This window comes from Aspergillus vadensis (assembly GCF_003184925.1).
Source record: "Aspergillus vadensis CBS 113365 unplaced genomic scaffold BO88scaffold_3, whole genome shotgun sequence".
Lineage (NCBI taxonomy): Eukaryota > Fungi > Ascomycota > Eurotiomycetes > Eurotiales > Aspergillaceae > Aspergillus > Aspergillus vadensis.
Window position 1 is genome coordinate 832,620 of NW_020292041.1, and position 25,385 is coordinate 858,004.

Sequence of the window (25,385 nt, forward strand, 5' to 3'; positions counted from 1 at the left end):
TACGAGGAATACCGATCGAACAAGCTACGAAGAGCATACTCAGAGACAACAATACTAAGCATTGCGGATTACTTGCTGCTGACGAATACGACTTGTCAGGTTACCGGATCCTTTTCCTCGTGTTTTGGGATCCTTCAGATCCTCCCCCTTACTGCGCCGGTGGGTTTCTGCATCCAGGCACGAAGGCCATTGAGTGGTCATCAAATTAACATGAATCAGGTCTTGCAGATCTATATTGTGCCATGATTTTCGCCCCCGCAATACTCCCGGATAATCAACCGCCGTGATCGTCAGTCTTGGCTCGTGAGCAACCACCGCTTGGATGTCAACCTAAATTCCTCCCTCCAACATATGTGAAGATGAGAGATACAATAGGTGCATAGACGATATAAGCATATCCGTACCGGCTGGTCTGAAAGCTAAAAAGCCGGGGGCATCTGGCTACTTGGCTAACGCCAACAAGGCTGAAACAGGAGATTGTTGTAGATCACCAGCGCTGCCATCTGACTGGGGATCACGAGATTGTCTCATATCTAGCCCCGATTCCTCATGTCGGACTATTGTCTCTAGCTTGGGCCCGCCTCTGGACGGCGTGGCTAGCACGTTCTGTGCGGAGTTCCAACTGTATGCAGCACCACTCAGAATCCTGGGCAGCCTCATCCATCACCTGATCGTTCAGCCACGAGATCGTATATCATGGCGCTCCAGCTCCTGGCTGAAATGCAGGGTACAGGTGCTAACCATTGGAGCTGAAGAGTCCTACTCATCGTGCTAGCCTTGGAGGAAGCGAGAAACACCGATATGCCGGGCTGTTATCTCTCGCCAATCACAGGACGGCTTTCGCATGCATGGGCTACATCACATCGCTCTTACCAGCTCAGCCTTCTTGAGATACCCTAAACCCCAGAGGGATGTACGATCCGGGATTTGCAACAGAGCCAATCAGTCATCGTTGTGATTTCCTTCCTCTTCCCTTATCAATATGGGTTCCCCTGCTTTTGTGATCGTCCACCTTGGCATCTGGGATCAGACTTCTCGATAGCAGCAGAAGGCGACCGCAAGTCATCCAAAACGAAGGTTTCTGTGCGACGAGACCGACTATTTGTATGTGTTTGGGTTCTTGGCTCAGATAACGATCTCTTTTACATTTCGGAATAGCCAACCACTTGCAGCTGAAGTTATCTACGGAGTAAGATATCGCATATGCCCCATCTCATAATGGGTCCAGCCAAGAAACCATGCGGTCAATGTGCAGGGAGGAGATTCAAATTCAGCTCACTGCCCGTGATTTGATATACTATTTAAGTGAATGGCCCCTCAAGCACAGCAGACCCGAAACAGTCTGGGGATAAATGTTGAAAGTCTGCTCATCATAAAGGCTTGCCACCGCTTTGTTTCTTCGCTTATCATGGCTGAAGTGAGTGTTGACTTTTGCGACAGACAGTGATATTTTCAGACTTGTTTTGCTAATGTGCATGCAATGGAACAGCCAGTCTATAATTCCTCAACGCCGGAGGGCGGTGATCCTACCCAGGTCGACGTGAACGCGCAATACACCGGATTTGAGTACAACTATGTCTATATTACTACCTGCACATTTATTGTCTTCCTTATTTTACCGGGGATTGGGATGCTCTACAGCGGCTTATCACGGAGGAAATCCGCGCTGGCTCTTCTCTTCCAAGCCTTCATGGTTCTCGCAGTGTCAGTTTGCCAGTCGCGACCTGCTTGTTATTTAGCGCAACGCTAATCATTATATAGATCTACATTTCAATGGCTGTTTTGGGGGTATTCTCTTGCTTATTCAAGAGATGGCGGACCCTTTATCGGTACACTGAAGAACTTTGGCTTAATTGATGTCTTGGTGGCGCCCTCACCCGGCTCCGCGGTCTTACCGGAGGTCGTTTTCTGTCTGTTTCAGCTCCTCTTTTGCGCATGCACAGTGAGTTTGATCAAGTAATACAAAAGCGATGTACTAAGGCCAGCAGGTGATGATTGTCGTTGGAGGTGCCTTTGAACGAGGTGGCATTGTACCTTCATTGATCTTCAGCTTCTTCTGGGCAACCATAGTCTACTGCCCGCTAGCCCGCTGGACATGGAGCAGTAACGGATGGCTCTACAATCTGCCGGCCATTGATTTTGCGGGAGGCGGTCCCGTACACATTGCTTCTGGGTGTACAGCTCTGGCCTATGCGTTGGTTCTGGGAAAGCGTAGGGATCACGGCGACCCTTCAATTCGCAAACCGCACAATACAACCCTGGTCTTCCTCGGGACCGTGATGATCTGGACTGGATGGTTGGGATTCAATGTACGTGAGGTCCCCTTTTCTTTAGTATTCTCGTCTAACAGCAATATGATCTTAGGGAGGTTCGAGTCTCAACGCCAGCATGCGTGCCATGGTTGCTGTTTTCAACACCAACACCGCCGGTTGCACAGGTATTCTCGGATGGGTTCTGGTCGACATGATCCGGTACAAAGGAAAGTTCACACTCGTTGGTGCTTGCGAAGGTGCGATTGCTGGCTTGGTCGGGATCACGCCAGCGGCTGGTTGTGTCTCGCTATGGCTCGCAGCATGCATCGGTTTCATCACCGCCATTGTATGCTCCTCCCTCAAGAATGTGAACGAGTGGATCAATGTCGACGAGGGCATGGATGTGTTTAAGCTGCACGGTCTTGGTGGCATGGTGGGAGCTTTCCTGACGGGACTTTTTGCAAGCGAAAAGATCTCGGCCTTGGATGGCAGCACGCTATCACCAGGAGCGATCGATGGCAATGGAGTCCAGGTTGGAAAGCAGTTGGCGGAGATCTGCGCCATCTCGTCGTATTCCTTCGTCGTGTCCTACCTTATGCTTCTCATCCTAAAGTATATTCCTGGGATGCATTTGCGAGTGAGTGATGAGGATGAAATGCTGGGACTGGATCGGACTCAGTTCTTCGACGAACAGATCGGAGATTGGTCGATGACGGTGCATGGCTCGGCAAGTCCCACGCTGGTCGGGGTACCCAAAGTGTCGTCAACGAGCGTGACAGAGTGCCAGGAAAGAAAGGGGAGCGATCTATAGAATATGTAGAAGCTATCTATGTTGCTTTTGGGATAGATAAATGATAGAGTTCGGTCTGTATGCAGGGAAATGCAACTATAGGACGGTCCGTTAACCCAATTCGGCCTGCTGACGGGGTAGCCAGTCATGTAGTTGTTTTGTTTTAATCCACCGACGCAATGCTTATAATAGTGCCTGCAGGTGCAATGCACGGCAAAGAGGAGGGGTTCAGCGTTGGGTTACGCTTTCACCTGCTGGAGACAAAAGTCAGGCATCGGGGACGGCACCAGATGATGATGCAGCACACCCATGGCCGCGTCATGCTATACGAGGGTGAACACCAAATGATCTAAAAATATCCGATGATAACTCTTTCACTTTTCCTACGTCCCTTGGGAAAAGGATCTCTCCAGTAGTACAAAATATTTCCTATCCTTCCAGTGATCTCTTCGATTATACTCTCCGCACGAGGGACAGAGGACAATAACATGGCCGATATACTTCCAAGAAGTCTTGGCTTCCTTCATAAAGTGGGGTCGATCAAGTGGAGGCGGATTTCAGATTGATTTTATTCCCTGTCACATCATCCATGCCGACATGCAGATGGATACAGAGTACCAAAAAGCAGAACTTCATCATCAGATGCTATGGCAACGCAACGTGACTGAATAACATGTGATGGCTATAAGCCCAGCTGTTGTGCTACCATGCTCTAAATCGGCAGATAGTACTCCGTCATTGGCCCTGCGAAGAGCACAGATACCTACTCTGTAAGCTACGCTGCATAAATACGATGTTTTGAGGGTGCATGTATTCGCAATCCGACGGATGATCCCCTCGATTGCGTATGTCTTCCCTGCGGAGTAAACTTTCACGCGAATGGCAGGTTATTCACAAATGTAGTTGGTTGGTGTCGATCTCGGGGTCCAAGGACTCCAGTTCTACCCGCTGGTCTGGCACATCTGTCGTCACCCCAGAACAGACACAACAACTTTGAATCAAGAAGGAGGGAGGAGGGAGAGAATGAGAGGATGGATGGCGGGGGAGGGAATCGCCGACCGAGCCTCTCAGCCAATCATTGCAGAGGGATGGCGCAACAAGGCTGGCGAGCTTACGTCAAGCGGGCCGGGGTTGCATTCTTGGCTGGCCCAGACCCTTATTTTCTTCTTTTCTTTCAAAACTTTTTTTATTTATTCAAGATGGGTGCGCTCTCTTGTTCCGCTTCAGTTTATAGCGATGAAGATGTATTGACATGTCTATTGAATATGTATGCAATAGTTACTCTTTATATTTGAATGATCAACGAGATTCTAATTTTTCCGCAAAGCTAGGTGGACCGGCAGCTCATTTCATCTTTAAATTAATTCCAGCTGGACCCATTCCCAGACGGGATCGCATCTTCCCGACCTTGCCCGATCGGGACTAACGGCAAGCCTTAGGCCAGCAGTTGGTCGCGTCAGCCAGCCGTTCCCGGCGAGAGGCAAGACGAGGCCTTATCTTTTCTTTTTCCCTCCCCTTCTCCTGCTTGCTACTATCCCCACCCTTTCCTCTCCTCCTTCTCCTTCCCCAGGCCTGCACTTTGGCTTTGGCTTCGTTTTGACTTTGTTGTCGTTATCTTGCTGCTTCTCAGCAAGGCCATTCGTTTGACTTCTTCTCCGTCGTCTCCCGACATACACTCTTCGCCCTCACATTAGACCTTGTAATCAATTTGTCCGCATCGTCGTCCCACCTCCCATACTACACTTTCAGCCCACGACTTCGCCCCCGTCCCACTCACACGCCCATAATAAGCCTTGCACCCTTTCGCGGTTCCACTCGAGTTGTCATGGTTGGCGGTCTTAACTGCAACTAATTCACGTGTATCATTCTCTCGACATCCTCATGGGCAAACGTAAGCACCCGTCGCATAGTCCTTGATTCTCGCCTATATGGAGACTGACGGATATCTGGTGGATAGACCGATATGGAGTCGTTCTGGACGCGGGTTCGTCCGTAAGTAATACTGGGCCATATACACCTCTGCGCCAACTCTAATCCCAGAGATAGGGAACTCGAGTCCATGTCTATCGCTGGTTGGACAATGCTGTCGCGCGGGAAAAGGGAAAGCATCTGCAGACCTTGCCCGAAGTGAAAACGAAAAGCGACTGGACAAAGAAGATACATCCCGGTACGTCTGGTGGATGGCTGCGCTACGTCTCAGGTCCATACTAATGCCTTGGTCTTATAGGAGTGTCGTCGTTTGCCGATAAACCGGAAGAAGTCGGTCCTGAACATTTGGCAGAACTCCTCGAACACGCGAAACAGATCGTCCCCGATGATGCCGTGAAGGATACCCCCATCTTTCTACTCGCGACTGCAGGAATGCGACTGCTTCCTGACGTACAGCGCAACCTCCTACTCGAACAGATCTGCTCCTATGTCGGCTCGAACTCGGATTTTCTGCTTCCCGACTGCGGAGTCCATATTCAAGTCATTCCGGGTGTCACCGAGGGCTTGTACGGATGGGTCGCCACAAACTATCTGCTGGGAAGTTTCGATTCCCCAGGCACGCACGATCACGGCAAGGGACACCATACGTACGGCTTCCTGGACATGGGTGGTGCGTCTGCGCAGATCGCGTTTGCTCCAAATGCGACTGAAAGCGAGAAGCATGCGAATGATTTGACTCTCTTACGGCTGCGCAATGTCGATGGATCGACCCAGGAACACAGGGTCTTTGTCACCTCGTGGCTCGAATTCGGCGTCCACGAGGCGCGGAGACGCTATCTGGAGTCATTGCAAGCGGCCAGCGCTATTGGAGACGTCAAGGAGCTTCCTGACCCGTGTCTGCCGTCTGGGTTACGCACCACGATCGATGGCAAGCTTCTCGCGGCGGATGACATTGACGGAATGCATTTGCTGGGAACTGGCAAGTTCGATGAGTGTCTGCGACAAACATACCCGTTATTAGACAAAGACGCGCCTTGCCCCGATCAACCCTGTCTTCTGCACGGGATGCATGTTCCGGCCATCGACTTCGATGTCAACCATTTTGTCGGCATCAGCGAGTATTGGCATACGACTCACGAGGCGTTCGAAATGGGTCACAAGGACAAAGCCTACGACTTTGCCACTTACCAGGAGCGTGTGCGATCATTCTGTTCGCAAGACTGGGTGACCGTGGAAAGCGGTCTCGAAGCCCACCAATGGGGAAAGAAGTTCGATCGGGAGTCGGCCTCGGAGATTTGCTTCAAGGCTTCCTGGATCATGAACGTGTTGCATGATGGTATCGGGATTCCGCGCGTGGGACTAGAGGACATTGCAGGTTCGGGTCACAACGGAACCAAGGAAGTGCTGTCCCACGGCCAAAGCAAAGGCTACTTGGACTCCTTCCAGGCCGTGAACAAGATCGACTCTACCGAGGTCAGTTGGACCCTGGGCAAGATGGTCCTCTATGCCTCGTCTCAGGTTCCCTTGGAAACAGAAGAAGCACTTCCTGTCGGCTTTGGCAGCAATGTTGCCGGCGTTCCTAGCGATTTCCAGTACCCCAGCGTGGAGTTGCTGCCCAGTCCCGAAGGCATCCATGGCACAACGTGGCATGATGCGCTGCTCGAAGGGAGCTCGTCCCGCAGAGCCCCGGGCTTCGTCTTGTTTCTTCTCATCGTGATATTGGTGGCCTTCTTCCTTTGTGGACGAAGCCGTCGTCTGAAAGTCTACCACAAGATCAAGAACGTCTTTGGTTGGGGTGGTCCGTCTCATCCAAATTACCCCAAGCGGAGGAGGATGTTTGGTGGCAAGATCCCGTTCTTTGGTCCTCGAAGCCCTACATATGAGCGCGTTCTTGAGGAAGGCGCTCAGGAATTCGATCTCGGTGCGAGCGGATCCAGCCGCAGCTCATTTGATGGGGGGCGTCCGTCTGAAGCCGATGCCGCCAGGTTTACGGCCCCCAAGCGGGCCTCCAGCTGGGGCAGTGGTAATACAACACCCACCTTCAAATATGCATTGGACAATTCCTCATCCGGGACGGTTGGGCTCGGAATATCGGCTGGGTCAGGAGCCAACGCGATGGATCGACATGGGCTGGTCGTGAGGACCGAGAGCAGGGATCATCTGGCACCTCTGGCATTGGGACCGACAACCAATGGACGCCGCTCTCGCGCAGGCAGTCCGTCGAGATCCCATCCCAAGTCACCACTTATGACCCCTCTAGCAGACGACTAATGCTGCTGTATGATTATGTTTATGTTGCCAATGTTGCATCACTCTGGCGTTTGGTTCTGTTTTATTCATGACTTGCAGGAGAGACTGCAAGTCCAGGTCGCTGCTTGAAGCCGGCGTATGACCGCATAATAGTCCTTTGCTTCTTGGTGCCATATTATCAGGGGCGTGCTCCGGAGTACATAGCTACTCTTCAACTTTTATTATACTAGACTATTGATGAGAGTCATAATCAATACAAATAAAGAAAATAATTTTAAAGTGCTCATCTTCATAGTGAATGCGTAAATGTGTTATAGTGGAACTGCTCACGTGAGCCGCTCTGTGTAGCTGAACAGCGGCTCACCGCCCGGGCAAAATCAGCAACAGCAGGGAAGATAGTCCAGATGCGCGACAGAGCTCCGTCTCAATCTCATCATCCCCGCTACTTCAATTGACCTTTTCCTCAATCTACTATTTCCTCTATACCAGTCGCTTCCGCGCACTTTCTCCTTATTCGTGCATGATACCCCAATAGAACCCGTTCTCGAATCCCACTGCCACCATGCGATTGACCGTCGAACTGATCCAAAATTCCCTGTCGTACATCAACCCGCTCAAAGACCGCGAGCTAGATCTTCGAGGTGCGTTCCAGCCACCAGTCCTGAAAAGAACAGATACTACACTTTTGAGATGAGCTTGATTGATATCGGTTTTGTGTTTGAGTCGTATAGGGCACAAGATACCCGCTATTGAGAACTTGGGTATTGCCAAGGTAAGCCCCAACTAATTTATCTCCTGGGATATTCTGCAGCATTATCTTTGGTATGGAAGTTAACCATGTGTGTAGGACCAAGATGCGATCGACCTAACAGACAACGATATCACCTCGCTCGGAAACTTTCCCTTCTTCCCTCGTCTCCGCACCCTCCTCCTCGCGCGTAACCGAGTCAAGCAGATCCAGCCGACGATATCATCCTCGGTGCCGAATCTGAGCGCGCTGGTCTTGACGGCGAATAACATGAACGAGTTGGCGGATTTGGATCCGCTTAGGAATTTGGTTCAGTTGACGCATTTGGTGTTGTTGGAGAATCCTGTTACTAGGAAGGAGGTAAGCGTGCCCTTCTTTTATTGCCTCTTCCTTTTCTGGTGAGATCCAAGCAAAGCAAGTCTAATGTTGTTGGTATCGGTATAGCACTACCGCTACTACGTTATCTGGCGCATCCCCAGCGTCCGCTTCCTCGACTACCAGAAAGTGAAAGACGCGGAGCGCGAAAAAGCCACCGAGTTGTTCGGCACAGCTGAGGAGCCGTCCGCGCTGGCGTCCAAGATCATGGGAATTAAGTCTCGCACGTTCGATGTGCCCTCGGGTGCTGGCGGCGCGGATCGTGGAGCGCCCGCGGATAAGGCGGTGCGGGTGAAGTTGACGGAGAAGGAGAGGAAGAGGGTGGAGAAGATGATTCGCGAGGCGAAGAGTTTGCAGGAGATTTCGAGGCTGGAGAAGGAGTTGAATGAGGGGCGGATACCTGGGGGTGCGTTGGATTATGCTGATAGTGATGAGGAGATGCAGACATAGATAGCTGAGCATGGGTGCTTTGTTTCTGCTGGGATTGTTTGTGCATTATTGTGGTATATTTATTATGGTTTAGTGCTGAATGGAGGCACGGTGTTTGGCAATAAAATACCTTTTCATTTAGTTATATCGAGATGTACTACTTTTTGGTGTCAATGGTACAGTAGGGAACAGTACACTATCGAGTTATTTCCAGCCGTAACTAGGATTGTTCTCGATAGACACGAAGTCATACTACTAGTAGTAATTGGGCCCGTTCCAGTAGTAGAGTGGAGGGACTTTCTTAAGTTCAAGTAAGAACTGCTCCTCTCATCTTCACGATACTAATTCATCACTACGTAGAGCTAGTACCCAATCAATTTATATCTCCTTTCCCACTTCTACTACTAAACACACCAGTGAATCATCTCTTTTAAAGCACTACATTGCTAGTACTACTTCTAAGTACCAGTACATTACTACGCGTATGCATGAGTAAGTACTACTGTAGTACTATATATATATATACTACCAGCTACCGCCAAGTTCGATTCCATGGACATGATACTTCTCACATTCCATACACAGCAAATGAACAACATTTCCCAATAACATATTAGAAGAGTCTTTACTACTAGACCTCATCACCGAATAAGTAATTATTTCATCTCATAACTATCTTCACACCCACAACTCAAACACTACTTACCAATTCCCAACCCAACCAACCAACCAGCCAACAGATCAGATAAGATAACAGCACGTGCCTACCGCTATTAACACACCACTCACCACACACATCTAACGTCATGCAATAGCTATCATCTAGCTCCCCTCATCATCATCCCATCCCACTGACTCACTCACTCACAACCCAACCCAACCCAATACCACCAAAACCCCCCAATCCCACCCAAACCCAAATAAAAATGCCCCCCAAACCAGCCCCCTACCTCCCCCTCCTAACAACCCACCTAACCTCCTCCCCCACCTCCACCTCCATAACCCTCACCACGCTCTCCCTCCCCCCTCTTACCCCCTCCCCCTCCCCCCGCTCCCGCACCGTCGAATTCCGGGGCTTCTTCCCAACCCTAAACCTGCACCCCACGGCAATCCAATCCCTGAAGGACCAACACATCGGCCTGAACCCCGATATCTACGAGTCGGAGATGCTCGCCCTCACGACGGATAAGCGGATGGAGAAGGTCAAGGAATTGGAGAGCTCGGGGGGTGTGGTTGAAGCGGTGTTTTGGTTGAGGGAGGTGGGGAATATGTGGAGAGTTAGGGGGAGAGCAAGTATTATTGGGGGTGAGGAGGGGGAGGAGAAGGAAGTGGAGGGGAGGGGGTTCGTTGAGAAGGGGTTGAGGAAGGTTAGGGATGGGGAAGGGTGGAGTTGGGAGAGGCAGGTTGATATGTATTTTGCGAATCATTCGCCGGGGATGAGAGGTACGTTTATTCCCATCATCTTCTTTCTTTGGTCTATGTGTTTTGGGGGGAGGTATGCGGTGCTAATGGGTGGTGACTGTAGGGACTTTTAAGAATCCACCTCCTGGGACACCCAGGACTCAGGATCCCGGACATCCGGAGTTGAAGCTGGGGCAGAAGGTGGAGGATCTTAAGGATAAGGTTGCGAGGGAGAATTTCAGGGTTGTGGTGATTCGGCCGGAGGAGGTCGAGAGGTTGGATGTTAATGATCCTTCGAATCCGATTAGGACGAGGTGGACGGCTGTGAGGGATGGGGAGGAGTGGGAGGAGGTGGATTTGTGGCCTTGATTTTGATACATTATTCTTTCCTTCATGCTATTTTTGTCGGGATGATAAAAAAGTGATGGTATGAGGTTTCATTGTAGATCAAATTGAAGGTATCTTTGTACGCTGTATTAACAGTGAGTAAATGGAGTGTATGATAAAGCCTGGTAGTCTTTGATTGTAGCGGTGAGATAAACCGAGGCATTATACTGTTTGTCTTCTTTGTTGTTTGTCTGAATAAAGCGGCGCGTTTTGTGGACAATTCCGAAGCGTTGTATCCTGAAACACACAATTAGCACAAAGAACCACCGGCATCAAGACAACCTCGTTGTGTTTCATGCCGGGATCAATCTATAAATCGGCTATAGCCATCAGACATAATTATCCACTCTGTCCTACCGTTATAAATCATAGCTAAATCGACTCCCTCCCTGTATCAACATCCTCCGTGGTGTAAGCCAAGAACAAACAACCCTCAACCCCAATAGAATGTCTTCGTCCACTGAAGGTGGTAGGCTCATTTGCCCCGAGTGTCGAGGCTACTGCGACGTCTCAGACAACTGTCCCACGTGTACTGCCGCTGAATCAGTCATACTCAAAACGGAAACATCCGACTCGCAGGACGACACTGCTTTGAAGATGGCTCCGTCTGCTGAAGCTTCCCCCCAGCAGGTGGGTTCCCCCTTGTTGGATTTTGCGGAGCAGCGCTAACGGTCGTTTGTTAGGATAATTCCGAAGCTTCATCTGCCACAGCCAAGGCTGCTTCAGCTCCTCCGTCCCCTTCTGCTCCCCAACCACCCCCCGCTCAGCCTGCCCCTACTACCCCTCCAAAGAAAACTTCAAAGGCCACCAAGAAGTCCAAGAAGATGGAATCTTCCAGCGATTCCAATAACAGCCCGAAGGAGAAGTTGACGCCGGCATGTGCTCCGTGCAAGAAAGCAAAGAGACGGTGCGTGCATCGCAGCGTTATTCCAGGTGGGTGCCATCAAAAATCCGTATGACTTATTCTTGCTAAACTCGCATAGATGCGGAAGGACAAGGAGCTTCCCAGCCCTCTAAGAAACGCAAGCAGACTGCTGAACCAGGGGCCAACCCTAAGAGGGCCAAGAAGAATGATGGCGATGTCAGCGGCAACGAAACTGGATCTGAAGAGGGTCAGCGCATCAAGCTCAAGTTTAAGAATGCCGAGTTTAACACCGAAACAGGTGAATCGACACCAAAGAAACGAGGCAGGCCATCCAAGACATTGCCGGGCGATGCTGAAGCTGGGGCTCTACCTAGTATAGAAGAGGAAGACGAGGAAGGAGAGGTCCCACAAAAGCGAGCGAAGGATAAGAATTATGGCTTTCCAAAGGATAGCCTCGTTGCGGCGTCACGAGTGACGGCTTTCAAGCACTTGGACCAGCAGCTACAAGACAAGATAGCAGACTGCGAGGACAAATGGAAGGCGGCCAAGGATACCGTCGATGAAATCCGGTATATACTGAATAAATGGATAGAGCTTTGGGAACAAGGAAGGGCATGATGGTCGATACGGATCAATTCTTTCTGCATCCGTTTCAACCAGCCCGTCATGTGGTATCTGTTCTTTATGGAGTTAACAAGGGGCTTCTTGTCTATTGCTGGCCTTATTTGATTTTGGCGTTAGGGAGGCAGCTAGTGTCTGGCGTCATGGATTGGTTTGGATGCCAGCCTAGCCCGAGGGTTTATTCGGATTAAACAAGCTAGAGATGGGTAAAAACACCTCATGGTCTTAGTATGGGGTATTTTAGTGGAATAATAATGAAATGCATCAACATATTGCCTGACTTGCCACTGGCGGCGGCCGAATGGTGTGCAGCGGAACAAACGTGCTGCACTGCTCCAAAGTACCGTAGGGCGGGGGAAACCTCGCAATGCAATCAGCAGACCGGAATGACATGGTAGTCGAGTATCCTGTACACCGAAACCCAGGAATCATGGACGAACAAGTCATCATGCCCAGGACCATTCTCCAGGATTACTTGGATCACAGCATAACATGTCCGAACAAAGCCAACCATGTTTGATGGCTTCTGCCATCCCACGGCTCCGTGCGGGACGATCGGCGGTCCCGCAGCCCAATCCAACAAGGTGAGCAAGACATGATGGGAGAAATCCTGGGCGGGTCGCGGCCTTACAGTGGTCGAGGCAGCTGTCAGTCAAGGGTAGTAGAATATCCTGGTCATTTCCGAGAGCTCTGACTCGTCTTGAGATCCCTGCCTGGCCGTGGGCACAGGCCGTTACGTGTCATGACTTTCTTGGGTAAAGTCGCCGTTAGCGAGTCTTGGATGGCCTTCGGCTTTGACCGGAGATTTCACGTCCATTTCTTGCAGCTGCGACATTGGACAATGGCTTGATGCAGACCCATGTCGATGGAATGGTTGAGTTGTAGTGATTGATGGACTGATGATGATGGCTAGTCCGGGGGTGGAAGTGGAAAGGGATAGATGTTCTCTGTGACGGGTGGTGTTGTGTCGGCACGTGTTCTGCCCGAATTTTTGACTACATTACTTACAGTTATTGTGGATGAAACTGTCACTGGACGTGTTTGGAATATATGGGGAGGAAAGCTTCCAGAATGCCATACACGGGGACCTCATTTCTGGAAGGCCTTGCTGGTGTCGGTCGGGTTTCATCTGTGACGGAAGCTCGTCTAGAGATAGTACTAGTTTCCTCCGAACTCAGCCTGACACTAGTACTGCAGTGCTGCTCGTTCTTTCTGCTCCTCACTGACAATCACCTTATGATGCTTATTATGATCTGGGTTTCCCCTCACGATGGTAAAGATACAGAGGATGAAAACACTCACCGCTGGTCTGGTGGTGTCTTAGCAAGGACTTAGTAAACCAGTTGGGGGGTTTGCAACGAATACTTATGTACTTTTAGTGTAGTCGCACAACACTCTTGGTTGTCTCGTAAGACAACCAGCCTGGAACCAATCCGGGGCCCCCGAACCATGACAAAGGAGAGGGAAGAGGGAGTGGAACCGGCCATGGGATTGCCCGAGTGGCCGGCACTGGCAGGGGGACCCCTGTCAATGGAAGCATATCGAGGAATCTTAATCATAATACCGAACATTGCTTACTACTTTGGCTCTAGTCCACACAACATACTGGTATGCATACAGGTAATCTGGTATCCCCTGGTCATCGTCATGTGAAAGGGCGGGCTGAAATATTACGGTAATGCATCCTGCTGCATGGCTCAGACCCACGCTTCGGGCTTCACTTTCGGGGACGTCACTCTCCCTCGCAGTAATAGTAATAGTAATAGTATTCTTCCTCTTCTTCTTCTTCGGTCCTGTCAGCTCCTTCACATCCAACTCACTTCTCCTTCCATTGCTTCTCTCTTCTGCCCTCCTTTCTTTCCCCCCCTTCTTTTCACCTCCTGATCGTGGTTCGCTCCCGTAGTGCCAGTCACCTCTGCCTTTCCATCGTTCATTCTACCTTCTTCTACCCCGGTATCTTATTTTCCTCCTCCCGTCCACTAGTTCGACACCGCTCTCGTGCGCAGTCCCCGATCCATGGAACAGTCGTAGGTTCCTGAATCCCTGCACCTTTGTCCTCACCACCACCGCCCATCGGCCGTTCACGACTCCACGACGAAACGATTTCGCTACTTGTCCATTACCCAATCCGCCTTCGAATCAATTTTTATTACATCTCCCTTGCTCGCGACCGAGACGGCTGGAACTAACAAAGTGGGCTTAGTGGACCACTAATCCACACATTTGATTTCTGCCCGGAAGTACAAATCCGGCCTACAAAGCACATGTTGCTTTTCTATTGAATCACATTATGCCCGCTCAAATGGACGCCCTGGGGGCCTTCACCCACCTTACGGAAAACATTCCCTCCTGGATCGATCGACTTGCAGAGTTATCTGCCCACACCGCCGCAAAACACGCAGAATATGCCGAGGACTACAGAAGACATGTTACGGTGAGACCGCGCCGTCGCAAGAACAGCTCGGTCTGCTCCATTCGAACCGAGGACCTGCGCTCGTCGGCGCCCGAAACGGAAACCCGCCCTCGATCTTCTGCAGCGGCAACGCATACCACCGTCACGACGCCTGATACCTCCCAACACCAAGCCAATGTGAACCCTCGTAAACGCGGTGCTGAAGATGCGCCCTCTATGGACGCCAGGGACAGGAACCCGCTTGTGAGTACGCGCAACAACCTCATTATCCACTATGACGGCCACACACAACACGTTCTGGAAGAAATGGTGCGCCACATTGGGACAGCTCGCAACAACATTCGGAAAGGAAAAATGTCGCAACTGCCATTGCCAGGGTACCGCAGCAAGATGTTGGACAGAGGCGCAAGGATGAATAGCTTGGCCCCTTCACTTTCGCCCTCCGAGTCCGGCGAAGACGATGTGCTATCTAGCATCCGCAAAGCCCGCAACCGAGGTCCTCCGGTGCCTCGCGCCCAGGACATACCCAAAGAGTCTGCATTTGATATGGCGGAGAAGCAGCTGGAACTGGTACACGGAGTGTGTGAGACGGCTGCACACCAGTTTCTCCGATCTGGAGACTGCTCGGCGGAATTGACCAGCGTAGAAGGCAAATTCAAAAGCCTTTTAGACCTGGCTACCAATGAAGTCCGCCGTCTGAAGGCAGAACAGCCCGAGGAAGCAACAGTCGAGGACGAGACGGCGGCACCCGCAGCCACGACCATTGAGGTTGACAGGCAATCTCTGACGAAGATGGATACCATTGAGGTGGATGATGATGCGCAGTCGGCGGAATCAATCGACCTGACGGCTTTTCGCGCGAATCGTCTTCGCCGGAGATGAGCTATGGCGACTGACATACAGCATAGCGGGCGCACTCCTTTAGCGTGACTGGATTGAATTCCCTTCGATTTTCATTCTACATAAGCGACGATACCACCGGGATACTCCTTTGTTTTGTTTCCATCTCCGTCTCTTTCTCAAGCTGCATTTATCTAGCCATTTATCATTGATCATATCTCATCTACAAGCGTGACTGTCATTAAAGCGCGTGGAGTTGGTTGGGGCATTTGTTTTGTCTGGACTTTGGTTTCTTTCATCCCTTCCTTGCTGTTTACCAAAACACACATCTTTTTGTCTGCATAGTTGTCAATGGGTATATAAGTTGTTCGACCACAAATCATCCACACGATATGGACTGACTCATGAGATTATGTGATGCCAATGGCATCCAGCCTGTGTAACCGGGTTGCCTTGTTCCTCACGGGCTTCTAGCTTAGACACAATTAGTGGTTGCCCAGTCTAGTCAGTTAGTGGGAATCGTCACGGGAGTGACAGTACCATACCGGGCTCCATCTCTCGGGCTCCACTCTCATACAGACGGAGAAGGCGGAAATCTGACATTCCTTCCCCGTCGCTGCCGCTCTTGATTGGCTCATCGCTCCCTTTAGCGATGTTGTTGAACCCCGTCCAGCCATTTGAACCTGGAGCTGATCCAGTCCCGGCCCCGCCGCGATGGACCAGATTCCAGTGCGAATCCGGGAGGGATTGACAGCCGCGACCGGGTCGGAGCAATTTAGTTTGGTGGCACAAAACACTTTCTTCTCTTTTTTCAACCCAACCTCCAATGGGTCGTCGTCTCGCTGCCTTGTTAATGGTGTGTATGTGTGGATGTGGATTTATGTTCGCGGGGTTGTAAAAGTGATCAAGGTGTGGGTATGGTAAGTATGGATGGATGGATCCCCGTCCCGTCCGTCCCAAACAACTCTCTTTCCTTCCCACTCACACCCCCTCCTCCCTCCTTAATCTACTTTTTCTGCAGTGCTTATCTATGGGGCAATTTTCGCTGAAGACTGCTTAATCTACCTAAGAGTTGTGAACGAGTACATACCGTAGATGCATTATGGACACTATTCAATTCACGATAAGCAGGATTGTACTTATGTATGCATGCTTGCAAATCAGCAAAACTAAACTACCAAGTGAGTGATTTATTTACACCGAAATGCATCCACGGCATAGCCGAGGCACCGGTCTGGTCTCGCTTCTCTCTCTGCTCTCGGCTGCAACTTGCCCTCGACATATTAGACGAGTCCATTATTCTCTGTGCAGTATTTACTACTAATTACCTACCGGGCAGTTCCCGTAAGCCCACTCACTCACGCACACATACTAAAAGCATTAGGCTTACACCCCCGCCAGCTAACTAACTAAACTCACTTATCCGAGCCACCACCACACTGTTATCTACAGGGGTGTTGTGGACTCGTTGACATGGATGTTTAACGTTAATCCAGCCCGTATGACCACTAACAATTTAGTGAACTAACTTTAACTGAGTCAGAATTATATTACTCGTTGCTGGTATCTTAATGGCTGGCTAGGCGCGAGGTGTCAGCTGAGTGTTATGCGAACTATGCCCTGGTGCTTGTTCTTGGGTATAAGGTCGAGGCTACCTGGGGGAGTTGTCTACCGTTGGTTTGGTATTTGGACGACAATATTGAGGCATCGACTACATGCCTAGTATTATGGGACATGTGATGTTGCCTCCATTTACTATGGCGGCTGTATTGAATTTATATAATCCTGAAAAATTCAGCCATCTCTGTCTTCTGCAAGGAAGGAGACCAGGCACAGAGGAGTTATGATAGGGTCAGAGGCGATGGCTCTGTTAGTGTATATATCCTGTGGGGAGCCATACTGATCATAGCATGTGCACAAGGTGTCCTCCTATCTCTGCTTCCAGCCGAGTAGCACAAGCGGTCAGATGTGGCCACGACCTGACCGTTTACCGGTCGTACCTGCCATTCCGTGGCCTGTGACCAGACAGAATGTCCCAGTTGATAATGATCCAGCAGAGCTCTTTATATGGAGCATTCGGGCTCCTGATCCCAAAATTCTAGGATATTACTATGTCCACCTGATTATGCTTATCACTAACATGCTCAACTATCATTATAACCATTCTTTCTTCGTCATGACCCTCTAGGTATCTGACAAAAATCCTAGACCATGCGCTCCTCAGCATTGTGGCAATGTCCAAACCAAACAGTCAACGGCCGTTACACGTTATCATTGTGGGTGCCTCGATCGCCGGCCTGACTCTCGCCCACTGTTTATCCAACACCGAAATCGAGTTTACTGTTCTCGAAGCAAGATCTGATACATACCCGGATGGTGCTGGGCTTGCCATCCTTCCGAATGGCGCCCGGATTCTTGATCAGTTGGGATTGTATCAAGACGTGCTGGACCAAGGTCAATGCATGGTATCGCACAGCACTTGGCTTGAAACCGGACGCCTGCTGCGACGGGTTGATGCGGGACGGATTCGATCTTTCGGACGGTATGCGGCGATTGTGTTTATCAAAGAAATTGTGGGCTGACTGCGGGTAGAATTGATTATCCTGTCCTCGTTATCGCCCGACGGGCACTCCTAGGTATTTTATATACTCGCCTTCGGAGCAGTCGGCTGTTCTTCAATCGGCGAGTCGTCCGCATAGTGTCATCTTCGGATAATGTTACAGTTTACAGCGCGGATGGAATGAGTGTCTCAGGGAATCTGGTAGTTGGTGCGGACGGCGTTCATAGCATCGTGCGTGAGCAGATGTGGCATCATATCCGTGATACCAATGGGGCTGTTGCCAGCTCTCGCTGGCTTTCCGAGGTCCCCTTGACCGATTCCTTCGCTGGTGTTTTCGGTATCGCTCAGTCAATCCCCAGGCTGAATAAAGGAGACGTCCACCGGACCTATGGACATGGCTGGTTAACGGTTATTATGGTGGGGGCGGACTCCAGAGTCTGCTGGTTCATGTCGATTGCGCGCACAATGATGCCGGTGTCCATCCCGCGCCATGCTTCCGACCGCGCTTATGTATCCAGGATCGTCGAACCGTTTCTGGAGAAGCATGTCACCAGCGATGTCACGTTCGGCGAAATCTTCAACCGCTCTGAATCATGCATTATGGCCTCACTGGAAGAGGGATTCCAAAACAGGTGGTCCTGGGGCCGGTTTGTAGGAATAGGGGATGCGGTACACAAGGTACTCTCACACCTTGAATGCGTCATGGTAGGGTAGTTGACAATGATGTATAGATGGCACCGAATATAGCAGAAGGTGCCAATTGCGCCATTGAATCCGCCGCATCGCTTGCGAACCATCTAGTTTTCTTCGCCCGCGGGTCCACTCCTTTATATACGGAAGATCGACTCACGCCAATGTTGAAGGCTTGGGAAGATTCACGTAAGCGCAGAACCAGAGGTCTTTTTCTCATCTCACGGTGCGCGGTCCGCATAGAAGCGGCAACTAGCTGGGTGCTCAAGCTAAACCAAGTGTTTCTTTCACACTTTCATGGAACGGGAATTGGCTTGCTCACTTCGATCACCTCGCGTACAGCACGAGTGGACTATCTTCCCTTACCACTGCCAGAACAGTGCAGTAGGCAGCAAGTTCTAGAGAACAAAGAACACGAAAGTGTGTGGAGCTGGCAAATGATAATACTACCCCTAGCAACAGCAACGAGCTTGATGTTCTATGTTTTGCATGCCCTGGTGTTGTAGACAAGAATCAGCTTTCTCGGCCAAGGGTGGTCGGTTTCTAAGAATGACAGGATTTTATTATTCACTGAACAATTTTTCCCTCAGAAACTAATTAAATGATCTAACAGGCAGCTATATTGTGTAGGCTAGAGTTACCAGAAGTGATCAGAGTGAGGGACTTTATGGCTGGTCGAGGAGTGAGGGCTAGTGCTAAACAGTAGTCCGCCGTCTTTGACACGCTTGAGGGATTTACCCAAGCCACTGATCTCAACCGCACTCCATCCTCCGGTCCAAACATCCTCAACCACTGGTTCTGGTAAAACCCGCAAGTGTCATCGGCCTGGGATTTCTATCACTCTGTCATGAGGCAAAGCTCGCATGGCATCCGCACAGACCTTGCGCGTGGTTGACAGTCCGAGCCTCCACTTCTAACTATAAAAGCTGGCGGGCACAGTGGGAGCTCAAATTGCCGCGCACCAAATATTCTTGCGTTCTATTCTGCTCTGTTCGGCTTTTTCCGTGTGGTGTCGTCTGCCTCTCAATCGGCTGAACTGAGCTCCTCTACTTCATCAAGATGGACGCGAAGTCAGGCGTGTCACTCAATGCCGAAGCGACTCGTCTCCGCTGGCAAGAAGGTGACGAAGAGAAAGGCGTAACAGCCAGAAGAGACCCTCTGCAGCTTTCGCGAACGACATCAGTGGCATCCAACAGCTCTGCTCGCAGTCGCGCACGAAGAGCGACCGTTGATCCTTCTCTTTCATTGCCAATTCATTATCGTACAGTGTCAGTGCCGCACTCGGTATTGATAAAAGTTCATTGAGCTCTGACTTCGTTTGGATAGTTCATTTGATATCGATGAGGCGAGAGACCGTGAACGAGCGGAGGCTGCAAAGACTAAAAGCAATGTCGCGACCGGTACTGTTTCCACTCAGTTGTTGATCCCTCTAGGGCCTTCACTGCTAATGATAGCTTTCTAGATCTGTCTAATCTCGACTGGCATATGGTTTCGCCCGAGGAGATACAGAAGCGATGGCGTGTCGACATTTCTCAAGGCCTATCGCACGACCAGGTCCAGCAACGGGTCTGTGAGTTTGGAAAGAACGCTCTGTCTCCGCTACCACACCAATGGTTCTGGCAGATCTTTGGCTATTTCTTCAAGGGCTTCGGGGGCATTCTACTGATCGGCTGTATACTCGTATTCATCTCTTGGAAGCCCTTGGGACAGCCTCCCGCTCCGGCAAACCTTGCTTTGGCCATTGTCCTGCTGGCTGTGTTCTTCATTCAGGCAGGTTTCAACGCGTGGCAGGACTGGTCATCCTCAAGGGTCATGGCTTCAATCACGGCAATGCTACCCGAGAGCTGTCTTGTTCTCCGTGACAGCTCTCTAGTAGTAGTCTCTGCCCCGGATATTGTCCCTGGAGACGTGGTACATCTCAAAGCGGGAAACAAGCTACCTGCAGACGTGCGCTTGGTTGAGGTCTCCAATGACGTGTGCTTTGACCGTTCTATCTTGACTGGTACGCTACTGTCTGAGGTGCTGGCAGCAGGAGCTAATGGATTATTCAGGCGAGTCGCTGCCGGTCAACGGGACAGTCGATTCCACGGATGACAACTACCTTGAAACCCACTGCATTGGACTTCAGGGAACGCATTGCGTCACTGGAAGTGCAGTCGGTGTCGTTGTCTCGACTGGAGACTCGACGGTCTTTGGTCGGATTGCTAAGTTGACAAGCGAGCCCAAGAAGGGACTGACTACCCTTGAGAAGGAAGTCTTGCGCTTTGTATTGTTGATCGTTCTCATCATGCTCACGATGATCATCATCGTCATAATTGTTTGGTAGGCGGTTTCTGATAGTTCTATTCATACCTGCTGACCTCTACAGGGCTACATGGCTCCGAGTCGACCATCCAGGCTGGATCAACGTGCCAACGCTGATCGTCGACTGTGTCAGTGTTGCAATTGCTTTTATTCCTGAAGGGCTGCCAATTGCCTTGACTGCGAACCTCACCATTACCGCCAATCTCATGAGCAAGAATAAAATCCTGTGCAAGTCTTTGAAGACAGTCGAGACATTGGGTGCAGTTTCGGTGATTTGTTCCGACAAGACTGGAACTTTAACAAAGGTCTGCCCTACGCCATCCAGAGTCACAAGCCCTGTTAACTTGGTGCCTGGCTACAGAACAAAATGTTTGTTACCGATTGTGCTCTCTCAATGTCCCGTTTTAGCACAGAGCTAGCCAGAGACGAAATGGTGATCAAGGGAAGGAAAACTGGAATGCATCAGCTTCGTGGTATCGCCGGCCTCTGCAATGCAGCGGAGTTCGATGCCTCGTCTATGAATCAGCCCCTTCATGAGAGGGAAATCCACGGTGATGCAACTGACCAGGCCGTCTTGAGGTTCTCTGAAGGCCTTGGTTCTGTTGCAGAGTTGCGGCGCACTTGGCGGAAGACATTCGAACTGGCATTCAACAGCAAGAATAAGTTTATGATCAGGACTTTCAGTCTCGTCGAGTCCGCAGGATTGAGTCTTGGAATGTCCGCAGCTGAATCAGCTCAGTTCAAGCGGAACGATACGTTAGTCCACCGCTTCTCTAGCCACTGCCAGTGCTAATCGTCTACTCTGCAGTCTCCTTACTATAAAGGGCGCACCCGACATTCTGATTGAGCGATGCACACAGATCGTAGACACAGATGGAAGCGTACTGCCTCTGGATGGAAGAATACTGGCTCACATCAAATATGTCAAGGACCAGTGGTCCAGCGAAGGCAAACGAGTGATCCTGCTTGCACGTAAAGTCCTTCCAGCTTCAGATATCATGCCTCTTCCTTCGTCCAGAGAATTCGAATCCGAAGTCATGAATCATGCAAAAACGGGCTTGGTTCTTGTCGGCCTGGTGGGCATCGTTGATCCCCCGAGAGAGGAGATTCCAGACGTGGTCAGAACTTTGAGGCGCGCGGGAGTCCGCATCTTCATGGTGAGATATTCCATCTGGAAGCTGAATTCTCTACTAACCATGCACATAGGTGACTGGTGATTATGGGCTCACTGCTCTTGCCATCGCCCGACAATGCGGTATCGTCAGCACTCACGGTCCCGTCGACACTGCCTCGTCCTTGAAGCGGCTCCCCGACTACGATGAAAAGCCACCTAGTACACCATCTACCACCGCCATCACACTTAGCGGGGCTGAACTCATGAGCTTGAACGACCACCAGTGGGAACAGCTATGCCAGTACCAAGAGATAGTCTTCTGGCGCACCACCCCAGAGCAAAAACTGCGTATCGTCCGTGAATTCCGCGCTCGCGATGAAATCGTCGGCATGACCGGCGACGGAGTCAACGATGCACCATCCCTCAAAGCAGCAGACATCGGAATAGCTCTAGGAAGCGGCTCCGACATAGCCATCGAAGCATCAGACATGGTATTGATGGAATCCTTCTCAGCCATCGTCGAAGCAGTGCAATACGGCCGCGTAGTGTTCGACAACCTAAAGAAAACCATCGTCTATCTTCTCCCAGCCGGTTCCTTCTCCGAATTCTGGCCCGTGTTCACCAGCGTCGTATTCGGCCTTCCTCAGGTCCTCTCTTCCTTCCTGATGATAATCATCTGGTAAGCACTACACCAACACATACCACCCCCATCCCCCCTACTCACATACACTCCAACCCAGTTGCTTCACCGACTGCGCCGCCGCAACCGTCCTCGCCTACGAAGCCCCCGAAGCCGACGTCCTCCTCCGCCCACCCCGCAAGCCAAAACAAAACCGCCTCGTGAACTGGAAACTGATCTTCCACGCCTACGGCATCCTCGGCATGATCGAAACCATCGCCTCCTTCGCCATGGCCTACTGGTACCTCGAACGCAACGGGATCCCCTTCTCCGCCCTCTGGTTCAAATTCGGCGCAACCCCAAACAACATCGACACCGACTGGCTCAATGCTCGACTCAACGAAGCAAGCTCCGTTTACTTTATCAACCTTGTAGTCATGTACGTTTATCCCCAATTATCCCCTCTACCCACCCCCCACCCCCACACTAACAATAAATAAATGAAAACAGGCAATGGTTCAACCTCATGGCCGTCCGAACCAGACGTCTCTCCATCTTCTCCCACCCCCCAGCCTTCAACAAACAGACCCAGAATCTGCTTCTCTTCCCGGCAATCCTCTTCGCTTTGGCCATGGCCGTCTTCTGGTTATATATCCCGCCGTTGCAGCGGGTGTTGGATACGAGTAGTGTCCCCGTGGAACATTATTTCCTGCCTGCTGCTTTTGGTCTCGGGATTCTTATCCTGGATGAGTTGCGTAAGGCGGGCGTGAGGAGGTGGCCTGGTGGGGTGTTGGATCGGTTGGCTTGGTAGATATCTTAAGATAGACTAGGGGTAGATTTTATTTGCTTTGTTTTGCTTTGTTTTGCTTTGCTTTGCTTTGTGGGAGTTGTTCAGTTTATACTGCAGATGTAGTTATGATTTGTGGATATTGGTAGTTAGTGTATGTAGTAAGTAGTATTCTGATACCTCTTTTCTTTTTCTTTTTACATGGTTCTAAGAGTACTGCATAATGCATGCAGATTATAGAATATACCCTACGATTAGACACAATGTATCAAAAAAGGGGTAAAAAAATGGATAATTCCACATAATGTATATTGCTCAACGAGACGACTTTTTCAACCAAGAATTCCCAATCATGTACAAGCTAAACACCTCGAGACCAAAAAAAGCAAGCAAAGCATAACAACCAAAGTTACGCACGTGAGTCGTCAGATCCGGAGCCAAAAAATGGAAAATCGAAAAAGAAAAAATAAAAAGATTACAATGTAGAAAGGAAAAATAAATCCCGCAAAGCCATGAGAAACAAGAGGGGTATTCTTTACAGTTCAGACGGAATCACCAGAAATAAGGATTGCCGTAGACGTCTTGGTAGCATTGATAGGCGTCGGGGCAGCTGTATATTTGTTAGTATTATGCTTTCGCATCTAATCTTTGGGGAGAGACTTACTAGACCGGATCCTTCCCAAAAATAATATGCCATGTATACTCCATCACATGGGCACTCAGATCATCCGACAGGCCCGTATTCAACACCCAGTCGTAGAACCATGTGTATTGCTCCAATGGCCGCTTGAGGACCTGTTCCCTCGACACAGCGAATTGCGAACAGCACGCTACTCCAACCACTTCCGGTACGTCGGTGTTGTTGAACAATTCCGCCCACGCCTGCGCGTACACACGTTCCGCCGTCTTTCCGAATTGCGGAGGGTCTCGGAAGGGGCGAATCTCATCGGGACAGCCGGGCGTCTGCTGGCACCGGAGGTTGACGTAGCCGTTTCGTTGCACGAAGTCGGTTTGTAAGGCTCGGATGGAATCTACGTTGCTGTAGGCCATGGTATCGGTGTGCCAGGCTCCGGGCCAGCCGTCTTTGTGGCTGTGGATGAAGACGATCGTGCTGGGGAGGTCGTCGTAGTGGTCCACGATGTATTGCAGGTAGGCGAGGGATTCGCGACCTTTGTTCTTGGGGGTGTGTCGGGATGCGGTTACGTCGTCGACGGTATAAATGACGTTGCGCCATCTGATGATAAATTTTTGTTAGAGATTTGGTTTAATCTTGAGAGAGGGTGAAGGTCCAGGAGAAGACGTACTCTGCAAGATCATTGCTCACCCAGCTGGTGTCCTCGGTGGATAATTTTGCCATGACGATAACGCGATCATTCGGAACGATAATGGGAGTGGTTTCGTAGAGCGGTCGAGAGACGGCCGAATCGTCGGAGGACCCTTTGGTTTTGCCATTGCTGTTGCTCTTGTCGTTGCCGGTAAGAATGGGTTTCGAGTTCTTCGGAGTTGACACCCCGTCGTTGCCACTGTTCACATTGTTGCTGCTGCTGCTGCCATCCGCTGCAGATTCGGCGGAGAAGGAGCTGAAACTCCAGCCGGACTGAACGCGCGCATCATCCTGGACGAGATCGAGGTGACGTTTGATGAGGATAATGGCGAGGATGATAAGTGCAGCCGCACCAATCCGGTAGGACAGTCTCATTTCATAACGCGCCTGCGAAAAGCCCAGGCTGAGACTACCGAATGGGATTGGAAGGGAGGAAAGGAAGGGGGAGAGAGAGAGAGAGGGAGAAGGAGGAGAAAAGCGAAAGCGAGAGAGAGCGAGAGAAGGAGAAACAGGCAACGTGGGAAGAAAGATCCGACGAAGGGGTTTAGTGTTTAGGTTGGTTTGGTGAAATTAACCAGACGACGACGGGATTGTTACCAGGTACGGGGTTATGGGAAGTACAGGAAAGAACAGCCGAACGATGGAAAATTGAAATGCAAATAATTTCATAAACTCTGAATTAACGGG

At 50.5% G+C, this 25,385-nt stretch overlaps 9 protein-coding genes across 9 annotated transcripts; 8 read left to right on the top strand and 1 right to left on the bottom strand.

Annotated features, from left to right (window-relative positions):
* Nucleotides 1–1,408: 1,408 nt before the first annotated feature.
* BO88DRAFT_441310 (ammonium transporter) lies at nt 1,409–3,178 on the top strand (the record flags this gene model as incomplete). Its single annotated transcript, XM_025709866.1, has 5 exons — nt 1,409–1,417; nt 1,490–1,704; nt 1,762–1,942; nt 1,989–2,309; nt 2,365–3,178. The coding sequence occupies 5 exons, from the start codon at nt 1,409–1,411 to the stop codon at nt 3,061–3,063; spliced, it is 1,425 nt and encodes a 474-aa protein (XP_025566544.1). The 3' UTR covers nt 3,064–3,178.
* A 1,914-nt stretch (nt 3,179–5,092) lies between these two features.
* On the top strand, nt 5,093–7,503 carry BO88DRAFT_401844 (putative nucleoside diphosphatase (Ynd1)). The gene is made up of 2 exons (XM_025705943.1): nt 5,093–5,209; nt 5,270–7,503. The coding sequence occupies exon 2, from the start codon at nt 5,404–5,406 to the stop codon at nt 7,240–7,242; it is 1,839 nt and encodes a 612-aa protein (XP_025566545.1). The 5' UTR covers nt 5,093–5,209; nt 5,270–5,403; the 3' UTR covers nt 7,243–7,503.
* A 280-nt stretch (nt 7,504–7,783) lies between these two features.
* lea1 (U2 snRNP complex subunit LEA1) lies at nt 7,784–8,941 on the top strand (the record flags this gene model as incomplete). The annotated part of the gene is made up of 4 exons (XM_025709867.1): nt 7,784–7,862; nt 7,953–7,993; nt 8,069–8,329; nt 8,414–8,941. 4 exons carry the CDS (start codon nt 7,784–7,786, stop codon nt 8,792–8,794), a joined length of 762 nt encoding a protein of 253 aa, XP_025566546.1. The 3' UTR covers nt 8,795–8,941.
* Nucleotides 8,942–9,609: 668 nt separating this feature from the next.
* Nucleotides 9,610–10,674, top strand: BO88DRAFT_401847 (uncharacterized protein). Its single transcript, XM_025705944.1, has 2 exons — nt 9,610–10,216; nt 10,299–10,674. The coding sequence occupies exons 1-2, from the start codon at nt 9,700–9,702 to the stop codon at nt 10,541–10,543; spliced, it is 762 nt and encodes a 253-aa protein (XP_025566547.1). The 5' UTR covers nt 9,610–9,699; the 3' UTR covers nt 10,544–10,674.
* A 334-nt stretch (nt 10,675–11,008) lies between these two features.
* BO88DRAFT_422507 (uncharacterized protein) lies at nt 11,009–12,044 on the top strand (the record flags this gene model as incomplete). The annotated part of the gene is made up of 3 exons (XM_025708579.1): nt 11,009–11,191; nt 11,245–11,494; nt 11,545–12,044. The coding sequence occupies 3 exons, from the start codon at nt 11,009–11,011 to the stop codon at nt 12,042–12,044; spliced, it is 933 nt and encodes a 310-aa protein (XP_025566548.1).
* A 1,800-nt stretch (nt 12,045–13,844) lies between these two features.
* BO88DRAFT_401850 (uncharacterized protein) lies at nt 13,845–15,697 on the top strand. The gene has a single exon (XM_025705945.1). It carries the CDS (start codon nt 14,338–14,340, stop codon nt 15,340–15,342), a length of 1,005 nt encoding a protein of 334 aa, XP_025566549.1. The 5' UTR covers nt 13,845–14,337; the 3' UTR covers nt 15,343–15,697.
* A 1,837-nt stretch (nt 15,698–17,534) lies between these two features.
* On the top strand, nt 17,535–19,056 carry BO88DRAFT_332608 (FAD-dependent oxidoreductase; the record flags this gene model as incomplete). Its single annotated transcript, XM_025702731.1, has 3 exons — nt 17,535–17,842; nt 17,893–18,538; nt 18,592–19,056. The coding sequence occupies 3 exons, from the start codon at nt 17,535–17,537 to the stop codon at nt 19,054–19,056; spliced, it is 1,419 nt and encodes a 472-aa protein (XP_025566550.1).
* A 477-nt stretch (nt 19,057–19,533) lies between these two features.
* Nucleotides 19,534–23,543, top strand: BO88DRAFT_358671 (cation-translocating P-type ATPase). Its single transcript, XM_025703794.1, has 10 exons — nt 19,534–19,818; nt 19,877–19,950; nt 20,013–20,552; nt 20,602–20,872; nt 20,919–21,159; nt 21,216–21,610; nt 21,663–22,011; nt 22,061–22,647; nt 22,709–23,026; nt 23,098–23,543. The coding sequence occupies exons 1-10, from the start codon at nt 19,610–19,612 to the stop codon at nt 23,396–23,398; spliced, it is 3,285 nt and encodes a 1,094-aa protein (XP_025566551.1). The 5' UTR covers nt 19,534–19,609; the 3' UTR covers nt 23,399–23,543.
* Nucleotides 23,544–23,668: 125 nt separating this feature from the next.
* Nucleotides 23,669–25,337, bottom strand: BO88DRAFT_401853 (DUF3431 domain-containing protein). Its single transcript, XM_025705946.1, has 3 exons — nt 24,679–25,337; nt 24,039–24,608; nt 23,669–23,984 (listed from the first exon to the last, which is right to left on the bottom strand). The coding sequence occupies exons 1-3, from the start codon at nt 25,071–25,073 to the stop codon at nt 23,927–23,929; spliced, it is 1,023 nt and encodes a 340-aa protein (XP_025566552.1). The 5' UTR covers nt 25,074–25,337; the 3' UTR covers nt 23,669–23,926.
* Nucleotides 25,338–25,385: the final 48 nt, after the last annotated feature.